Raw genomic sequence first — 10,396 nt, 5'->3', positions numbered from 1 at the left:
GAAGATTCTTGGGATGAAGATTCACAGGGATAGGGATGCCAAGAGATTAGGGCTATCTCAGGTCGGCTATGTGAAGAAGGTGTTGGAGAGGTTTAGCATGGAGAATGCGAACCGGTGAGTACACCTTTGGCGAATCACTTTCGTTTGTTTACCTCACAGTGTCCAAAGACAGTTGAAGAAACTGAAGATATGTCTAAGGTCCCATATGCCAGTGTAGTGGGGTGTCTGATGTATGCTATGGTATGTACCAGGCTAGATTTGGCTCATGCAGTGAGTGTGGTGAGCAAGTACATGGCAAATCCGGGGAGACAGCACTGGGATGCAGTTAAATGGATTTTCAGATACTTGCAAGGTACTAGAGACTATTCCACCACTTTTGTTAGATAGAAGAGTGATTTGTTAGTTGTGGGATATGTGGATGCAGATTATACAGGGGGCTTGGCTGACAAGAGATCGACCATGGGTTATGTGTTCACTCTTGCAGGAGGACCCATATATTGGAAGTCTATGATCCAGTCCATGGTTGCGATGTCCATGACTGAGGCAAAGTTCATGGCAGTGGCTGAAGCTGCAAAAGAAGCTTTGTGGCTCACAGGGTTAGTCAAGGAGCTGGGTATTCAGCAAGGTGGAGTTTCATTGCATTGTGATAGTTAGAGTGCCATTTATTTGCCAAAGAACCAGTTGTATCATTAGAGAACCAAGCACATTGATGTGAGGTTTCACAAGATCATAAAATTGGTTGCTACAGGTGAATTGTTACTTGAGAAGATTCACACTTCTAAGAATGCAGCAGACATGTTGACAAAACCTGTTACTATAGATAAGTTCAAGCATTGCTTGGACTTGACAAATGTCTCTAGGTGCTAGAAAGGAGAAGAGAGAGGCAGTGGCATCCCCAAACCTATCAATTCCAGGTGAATCCAAATGATTATCTTCGAAGAGGTGAATACTTGCCAAGGTGGAGATTGTTGGAATTGGTAGCTCATATCAACACCAGTGGAAGGCCAAGTAGACAAGAGGGGAATGAACGTCGTGATGCAACGTTCACAAAGGGTTTAGGGTTTTTCCTATATATATGTTATGATGTAACCTTAAATCATTAAGAGCAAAATACAGCCACCTCTCTGTGGACGTAGGCACATTGTCGAACTACGTTAAATCTGTGTTTCGACTCTCTCTCTTTTTGATTCTATATTGTTCATCATTATTGTGCATGGTAACAACAGAACGTCTCTCTAATATCAGTTGAAAGGCACAAGTTCTGGCACCAAGGCACACAAAAGAGAATTTTATAGTAAATTTAAAACAAAAATTTACAGTACTAAAAATTCCAAATCACAAAGAAAACTTATAACACAATCAATAGAATAAATTTGTTGACAAAGTGAAAACCCTTTGAATAGCATAGCAAATGTAAAATCACTTCGGGGCAGCTAAATCCAGTAAATCAATCCGCTAAGAAAGATTCAAATTAAAGAAAAAGTATACTTACAATCCTTGTAATGACTTAAACTTCTATAAGTACACAAGCATCCCCCACTTGTATTTTTCTGTAGTAGTTCCATCTCCTCACTAGGAAATTTTCATTCTTGGTCTCCTTACTGACCTACTGCACTTCAAACGGTTAAACAAAAGGTGTGGTTTGAATGAACACTTAAAGAGAATTAGGCAATGGAAGCTCTCATCGATGATTCTTTTCTCATCAATGCATGTTTGGGTTTTTATCCTCTGGACCACTTATGTGAGGATGGTTTGATGGCACCGTTATTGATGGAGCTTTCGGTGTCTTTACTAGATCAACCCCGTCAGGTTGGGTCTACTGATGTTGTTGTTGACACATGATAGTGTAAATTCCACAACTTCAACTTTAAAATAAAACCACTAAACAACAAAGTGTTTCACAAGTTACTATGCTTGTTTTGATCATTGAATAGGCCAACACTAAAAAATTCAAATACATCTTTCATGCTCAATTGAAGATGACTTTTTCCAAAAAACAAATTTTAGAAATTAATGGATGACTATAACAAAGACCCAAGAGCCAGGAGACATGAGCTTAACAAAAAGTCATGAAGCCATATAATGTTTTCAAGGTTACAATGCTTAAACAACTCTTTGCTTAAATAAATTCAAATACAATTTTCATGCTTGATTAGACATCGCTTTTGCCCAAAAAATATAAACTCTTAGAAATTAATAGATGTCTACAATAAAAAATCAAGAGTCTAAAGATATTACCTTAATCAAAATTCACGTTAGCCAAAAACCTTATGTAGTGATCCAAATAATTAACTAAGCTTAGGTTGCTTGGTTAGAGGTTTAATTTGGGTTTAAGGTCACTAAGGATCACTAGAGGGGTATTTTGGGAATTTGGACTTTCAGACCAGATATACACTAGGGTTGGCGGACATATGCTCATGTTTTTAGTAGAGGACATACGCATGGGGACCACTGTACGAATGATAGGGGACCACCATACATACGCTACTTTTTGAAAAACCTTTGGTTAATACCTGGACATATGCTACGGCCTATGGACCGCTGTGTAAACAGTATTGAATGTCTCCTACTTTTCAGAAGAGTTGGTGTGCGTCTTTAGGTTTTCTCCTCTATAAATACTAACCCTACCCTCACCCTTTTCTCGCTCAAACTCGCCCACAGGCTCCCAGAAACCTTTTTGTGAGTGTGTTCTTGTGAGATTGCGTGTCTTGTGGAGAAGGAGAGGTGTTTTTTTGAAGGTTGAAGGTAACCCTCTACACCTAACCTTTTCTTTCTAAGTCGTTATACTCTTTTAATGCTTTCAGAGTAGCTTAGACATTGGTTTGAGATTTAGACATATTATACCTTTGATGTTCTTTAGAGTTGGGTTTAGCAATCCATTATGTTTTTTATTGCATGGAGACATTGTTTTGAGATACGTTGTCTTAGAAAGCCTTTTGGTAGCCTTAGAAATCGATTTGGGAGGATAGGAGGACGAATGGACAAAATAAGGTTCTACTTGAAATGTTCTAGGCGGACGTACGGCCCCGGACTTACGGTCAGAAGTGTTACCAGGAACGCTATTTTGGTTGGCTGTCCCATAGCTCGTGTTTTCATGCTCTAAGGTTGTATTAGTCGGACTTAGGACCAATAGAAGGTTTTCCATAGATTTGGAGGACCTGAACTTGTGGAAGGAATACTTGAAGGATTTAATCGACCGAGGTGAATTGTAACTCACATGATGCTCGCTGTTATTTTTCCTTGATTGCACATCTATTTTGTGTAGCAAAACATGCATATTTGTAGCTCTCACAATTTATACTTGTTGCACATGAATTGTAGCATTTTTGAGAAAAACGTTGTGCTGAATATGTTAACAAAGTGAGACTTGTAAAAAGTATGCATGTAAAATACAGATAAGATAAGTTACATCGTATGACGTGGTACACTAGTACGTGCGGTATAATGGCTATGGGCTTATGATACATATTAACTTTATGGTCAAATGTGTATATCGTTATGTGGACTTCGGATCCAATGGTTTCGTGACCATGAGCAGCCAATCCCGAATGGTTGGTCACTACAGGACGGACATCATTAGTGGTGTGGGCCACCGTGAGGTCGAACTCGGTTGTGCCACTAATGGGATGTATATTAGTGTACAACAACTAGGGCATTGGCATTGTATTACAGGTCCCTCGGGACAGCGCTACCCTGCTGAGAGGGGGTAATATCTCTGGTAAACCATACTGTTGAATTATGATTGTTACTTTATATCATATGCATATATCATATATCTATATCACACTTATGATAAATTGTCATGCTGGAACTATTGCATACTTTACAAAAACCAGAGTTCATTACAAAAACTGGTATGGGCATTATATGCGTTAACATTCACTAAGTCTTTAGACTTACCCCTTTATTTTATGTTTTTCCCCCTCCATTATGAATACTTTGTTAAGTGCTAAAATATTCATATTTTCAGCCTTTAACTTACATGTTTTAATCCTTTGGCTTTAGTTAATTAAGCCATTTTAATTCATTTTTGTGTTTTCCATAATTTTGCAGGCTTTTGGAAGAAAATGAAATAAATCTGGAAGATTTGGGCTCAAAGAGAGAAGATGGGAAAAATGGGAGTCCCTGACACTGTGATCGATCACAGGTTCCCTGTGATCGAGTGCAGTACCAGAGAAGACAAAGCATGAAGCAGGCCACGAGCACTTGAGCACACAACAGAAGAGGCTCGATCGCAGACTTGTGATCGAGCGCACACGGGTTGCGATCGATCGCACCCGTGCGCAAGGGACACATCAAAGCTGCGGCCAGAATGCTAGTATTTCCATATGAGGGTTTTCCAACTCCCAATTGTAATAGGTTTTGAAACCCTACAAAATTCCTAGGTTTACTAGTTTGTCAAGGACTTCTAAAGCCTATAAATAGACCCTTAAAGCTTCTAGAGTAGGTATGCTTTGTAAGGAGAAGAATAGGAGCTCTTCAAGTTCAAGTTTCGGGTTTATTCTTTTTCTTTTATTTTTTTATTTTTTTATTTTATTTTATGAATATGTTTAATATCAAGTTTATGTGTAACTAATTTTGTTAGTAGGGCTATATAGAAGCCTTAGTTATGTTTTGTTAATATTAAATATTGACACCTTTGTGATGATCTTGTTATGATATCTAACTTGATTAATACCTAGTTTCATGAATTCCTCATATGTGTGTGCTTGATCAACATGTGCATATGGTATGGACTAGTTAGTTAAATCAATTTGGATGACCGAGTCCTGGGTTTAACATAAGTAACAAAATTAATCTACACCGAGTTCTTGGGTTAATCAACATGGGGAACCGGGGGTATACACCCATGCCCTAGGCCTCATGTGTTTATCGATTTCTACAAAATATATGCCTTCCTAGAGAACAAGTTAGTATACACCATGCTAAATCCTTTAGGGAAGAAAAGAGTTAGAGTATACACCCATGCCTAACTCGTTGCGTAGGGAAATCTGTAGCTTAAGGAGTATACACCCATGCCCTTAGGTTGACAAATATTAGATAAACATAACTTGATCAAAGCATTGGTATATTGATATATTAGCTTAATATAATTAGTGGTGGATATCAAAGCCCTACCTTTTTATCATTATCAATTTAAATCCAATCTCTTGTTTTATTTTACTTTGGGAATTGATTTTAAGACAAGATTCAGCAATCTTCATGGAATGACCCCGTATTTGCACACTATACTACTATGTTGACCTCGTGCACTTGCGGGTAAAACATCCAGTTATTTGCATATTAATTTAGGTAGGTAATTGTGAACAACATACTAGTGTGGTTTAGCTAGCTTAGAGGAAGATGCCTTCGGAGTAGATGTGGGTGATTGCGCAAGCCCTGATTCGAGTAATTTTTGAGGACTTGGATCCAGTTTGATTACACTCTATATGGACTGATGGAGTAACCACCTGAGCTGATAAGATCGAGATTGTTATTTCCTTAGCTTTGCTTAAACTTAGGATTTGATTTATTGATCTTTTGTTAAGACAATTAAACTATGGGTTGTAACCTTATTTGATGATGGTCTGATGACCGATACATTGATTGTTATGTTATGAGGTATTTTGTTTACTCTAGTGTATGAATGTGTGGTTGTGTATATAATGCTCTTTATTCCTATAGTTTAGAAAGTCTTCCACTGAGGTCTCTCATCTGTGAGAGGTTGAAATCCCCAAGTCTTGTACCATGAAGGATAGGGCTGGGAGACGAACCATGAGATCAATTACTAGTTAATTGACTTGCCCATTGGGATTGTTACACCTTCAAACATTTATAAGGCTACCATGCTTAAACAATTCTTCACTTAAATAAAAAAGTGTTTTTTTTTTTTTTTCTTTAAGAATAAACATTTCAAACGAAAAATTTACAATTTCAAACTATCCTACAATTCTTGCATATAAAAGCTTTAGATGTTGTACATTATGAATTCATCTTTGAGTTGGCAAAATAAGCAATTTCAAGAAAGGGAAAGGAACAACAGTTACAAATTGTATGAAGGGACTTATGGTGATGATAATGTTGTCAGTGACTCTTTTTCTAGGCATGAAGCTTGCACAAGACCCCCTGCTTCCATCTCTCCATCCCTTGCCACTACCGACTCTACCCAACTTCTTTCTTTCTTTCTCTCTAGTTTTCCTCTTCCGGTGAGTTCCTTTAGGGAGGAGGGATGGAAAACCATCCCTCCTCCCACCCAACCCCATCCCCCTTCCCTCCCCAATCCCCCTATCTTTTTGATTTCTTTGGACTAGATTTTTCTATCTTTTCTCCTTTTTTTGGTCCCCATCACCGGTCTGAGTAGCAGCCACGCTACCCTCTCCACCTTGTTGACTCGCCACCTCATCTGGTCGTTGCCTTTTTTCCTTTGCTTTCTGATCCACTCTAATCTAGATCTGCTCTTTTCAGGCTTGCTAGGCCAGTGACGCGCCTCTTCCCTGTCTTCTCTAGCATCTCCACCACTTGTCGCCACTCTCCTTGTTGCAACATTGCCACCACCCACCAGTGCGTGGCCTACATGCGTAGATGTGTGAACTTCATTCTCCTATGCCGCACCTCCATTGATGTTGTTGTCTGCTGGTTTTGTGTTTTTCTGTACTTTAATTTGCTTTTTTGAGTTTTCTTTGTAATTTGTTTGAATAAAGATCATCTTTATCCCTACATTTGTTCTCATGACGATCTATGGGGTGATTGTTTTTTTGGTCTACACCGTTGTGGATGTGAACAGTATCATGGCATTCAGGTCATGGGGAAGAGTTTCGGCTAGGGGTTTTCTGCTCCCATGACCGAAGAATATGAGTTACCTATGTATTTGATTGAATCTGTCTAGAGCAGATCTGTTATTACAACTGAAGATTAGTCATAGGTTAGTGGATGTTGATATCATAGATAGGTCTTGAATGTTAGATTGTTATGTATGTATCTTTGACATTGTATCCTCGTAGCTTCGGCATTTTTTTAAAGCTTTCTTCTTTGTGATGTGATGTAAGAGCTTTATGATTGTGATCTTTCATCAATTATTGAGACTGAAATGATTTTTCCTTCCAAAAAGAAGTAAGAAGAGTAAAGAGAATAGGGAAAAATAGAAAAATTGTGATGCAGACTGTGTTGTGGACTTCATCAAGAATTTTAAGTTGTATTGGCATGATCAAGCAAAGGACCAATTCAATGAGTGTCGTGAATTGTGCAAAAGGAATCATGGCCTATGATAATTGCACTATTAGTTGCAGAGTCCATGATATTGGATCTAGAATATATTCATAGGATCCAATAATATTTCCCTAATATATTCTGTAGTCATAATAATTACATATTATTGCAATCTTCTTATTTTAGGCATTACTATGTAATAACCGCCTAATTATAGGCTTCTCATTAGTAGATGATTATGTAATAGTTATTTTCCTAAAAAAAGCTGTAATCCTTTCAATAAAAGAATGTAGATGTTGTATAGAAAATCAAAGAGTGAAAACCATCAATTACTTTATGCATCTTTCGGAGATTTTTTATTTATTTTTTTTAATTTTTGAAGGAAGCTTGCATTTTCATTAATACTCAAGTCAACGGAATCAGAGCAGATTGCTCTGCCGTTAAAATAACTCTAATACAATCTGGTGGTGCAAAAAACCACTCACAATCCATATCATTGGTTGTGGCTAGTTTGGCGAGAACATGAGCCCCCTGATGGGCTTCCCTTGGGACGTGCTTCATCTCCCAATGCTGAACTGCATGTAATACCGAGGGAATATCGGCCACAAGATGTCCCCAACAACTCCCATTTGGTTCAGTATTATTCACAGCTTCAACCACATTATGTGCGTCACCTTCCAATTGAACATGCTGTAATCCCAATGCTTTACACATTTGAACTGCCACGAAAGTAGCCATAGCCTCCATTGCAGTGGGATCCAAAAGTCCAGATTGGGTCCAACTCTTTGTGGCACACATCTCTCCACGATGGTCACGAATGACTATACCCACCCCTAGCCTCCCATTCTTCCTCCCCACTGTTGCATCCCAGTTCGCCTTAAGCCATCCATGGGAAGGTGCCCTCCATTTGTGGGGAGCATGTGAATCATGTAGAGAGCTTGCCTGAGATGTTACTGCTTGTGCTCGTTCGAAGGCCTCCAACCCAGCATCTGCCTGCTCCAAAATGATGCTTGGATGGGAAAGAGACCCCTCATGGATAAACTCATTCCTCCTTTGCCAAATACGACGAGTTATACTCACAAAGAGTTGGAATTCCCGGTCATCACATTTTCATGGCATTCCTTCAGCAACCTGGATGAAACTTGGTCCCACAAACACACTCTTTTGGAATTTCAAATTTCCAACACCCCAGACATCCTTTGCCGATTGGCACTGCCACAAAATATGAAAAGTGGACTCCTCCTTAGACTCACAAATCGGACATCTAGGATCATCGATCACCTTTCGGCGCCAAAGGTTATCACGAGTTGGGAGGATTTCATGGCATGCACGCCAGAAAAAATGCTTCTCCGCATTAGGAATAGGAAGATTCCATAGAAAGTGCCAAAGCTCACTGTCGCGACTCCTTGAAGAACCCTATGCCATTTGAACCATTTCAAGATCTTTTTGAAGGTGATAGGCGCTTTTCACAGAGAAACACCCAGTACCCGTGCCCCTCCATATGGGTAAATCATCTTGGTTTGTGTTTCTAATGGGTATGGAGAGAATTACAGCAACCTCTTTGGGTGAGAATAATTGTCGTAACAGAGGTAAATTCCACCACTTTAAATCCGCATCAATGAATTGGCTAACAGAAGCCGATCGGTTTAATATGGTAGGAGGAGATTGTATCTTAAAAGTAGATGGAATAGGGATCCACCTGTCCTACCATATACGAGCTGTATTTCCATTCCCATCCTCCAAATTAGACCCTCTCCAATTAAACCAATAGAACTTTGTATGCTTCTCCAAGCAAAGGACGGTGTTTTTCCAAGGGGAGCCTCAAGAACTGAAGCATCTGGATTGTATTTAGCTTTCATAATTCTTGCAATTAAGCTTTTAGGTGTCTTCCACAAAAGCCAAATCTGTTTTGCCAAAAGAGCTTTATTGAAGCAATAGAAATCTTTGAATCCCAAACCTCCACGCACCTTTGGCAGCCCCATTTTTTCCCATTTCATCGAGTGAATCTGTTTCTCCTTATCTTTGTGACCCCACCAAAAATTCCTTATCATCGAAACCATCTCCAAGCACAACCGTTTTGGAAGTAAAAAGATACTCATGCAATATGATGGTATTGCTTGGATCACTGCTTTCAATAATATTTCTTTTCCCTGCCTAGGAGAGAAACTTTAGCTTCTAGTCTTCTAGCCGCTTCCAAACACATTCCGTGATACTCTTGAAAGCTGCAATCCGAGATCTTCCAACTAGGGCTGGTAACCCCAAATATGAATCATATCGCTGAGTTTCTGGAATCCCCGAGAGCCTTTGAATTTGGTCCTTTTCAGCAGTTGAAGTGTTCTTACTAAAAAAGATAGCTTTCTTATTATGGTTCATCTTTTGGCCAGATGCCTTCTCATATAACTGCAAAAATAAATGATTAATCTCCAGCCCCCTTTGAGAGGTAGGGACCCCCAAGAGACGTCCACCCCTATTGGCTTGAGTCAAAAGTGAGCTTAGAGCTTCTGCACATAGTAAGAACAAATAAGGCAAGATTGGGTCTCCTTGACAGATACCCCGGGTCGGGGTTCTGAGTCCACAAGAAGCCCCATTCACTAACACCGAATATTGAACCGAAGTTACACACATCATGATGAGAGAAATCCACCTTTCTCCAAAACCCATCCATCTTATAACCTCCTCCAAAAACTGTCATTCCACCCTATTATATGCTTTGCTCATATTGAGTTTAAATGCCATATAACCCTTTTTCCCCCCTCATTACCGTATACATTGTATGTAAGGTTTCATAGGCTACCAAAATATTATCCGTAATAAGGTGGCTCGAGATAAAGGCACTCTGTGTGGGTGCAATGATAGTGGGTAAAATTTTTTTCAATCAATTTGCAAAGAACTTGGAGATAAGTTTGTACAAAACATTGCACAAACTAATGGGTCTAAATTCAGTGACACATGTTGGGTATTTTATTTTCGGAATAAGGGCTACATAAGTCTTATTCAAAGAGGTGGGCATAACTCCAGAACTAAGAATATCATAGATAACACAGCATACCTCCTCTACCATGGTTGCCCAATTTTTCTGGAAAAAATAGGCATTCAACCCATTCTGCCCTGATGCTTTGAGAGGTGCCATTTGGTATAGAGCAGCACTTACTTCCTCTGCTGTAGAAGTTTTTGTGAGAGCATCATTCATCCCAGCATCCACTCGGCCCTC

General features: G+C 39.3%; 1 protein-coding gene across 1 annotated transcript; it reads right to left on the bottom strand.

Annotated features, from left to right (window-relative positions):
• Nucleotides 1-7,590: 7,590 nt before the first annotated feature.
• Nucleotides 7,591-9,167, bottom strand: LOC132181785 (uncharacterized). Its single transcript, XM_059595018.1, has 3 exons — nucleotides 8,901-9,167; nucleotides 8,317-8,601; nucleotides 7,591-8,178 (listed from the first exon to the last, which is right to left on the bottom strand). The coding sequence occupies exons 1-3, from the start codon at nucleotides 9,165-9,167 to the stop codon at nucleotides 7,591-7,593; spliced, it is 1,140 nt and encodes a 379-aa protein (XP_059451001.1).
• Between the last annotated feature and the right edge of the window lie 1,229 nt (nucleotides 9,168-10,396).

Source organism: Corylus avellana, chromosome ca5 (assembly GCF_901000735.1).
Source record: "Corylus avellana chromosome ca5, CavTom2PMs-1.0".
Lineage (NCBI taxonomy): Eukaryota > Viridiplantae > Streptophyta > Magnoliopsida > Fagales > Betulaceae > Corylus > Corylus avellana.
The sequence above is the reverse complement of the archived record's forward strand: the minus strand, read 5'-3'. Positions and strand labels throughout refer to the sequence as shown.

Coding starts and splice junctions, on each gene's coding strand:
- LOC132181785 (XM_059595018.1), bottom strand. CDS start 9,167: ATGGGGCTGCCAAAGGTGCGTGGAGGTTTGGGATTCAAAGATTTCTAT. Junction 8,602..8,900: donor TGGGAATGGAAATACAGCTC/GTATATGGTAGG, acceptor CAAATGGCATAG/GGTTCTTCAAGGAGTCGCGA. Junction 8,179..8,316: donor TGGGACCAAGTTTCATCCAG/GTTGCTGAAGGA, acceptor ATTTTGGAGCAG/GCAGATGCTGGGTTGGAGGC.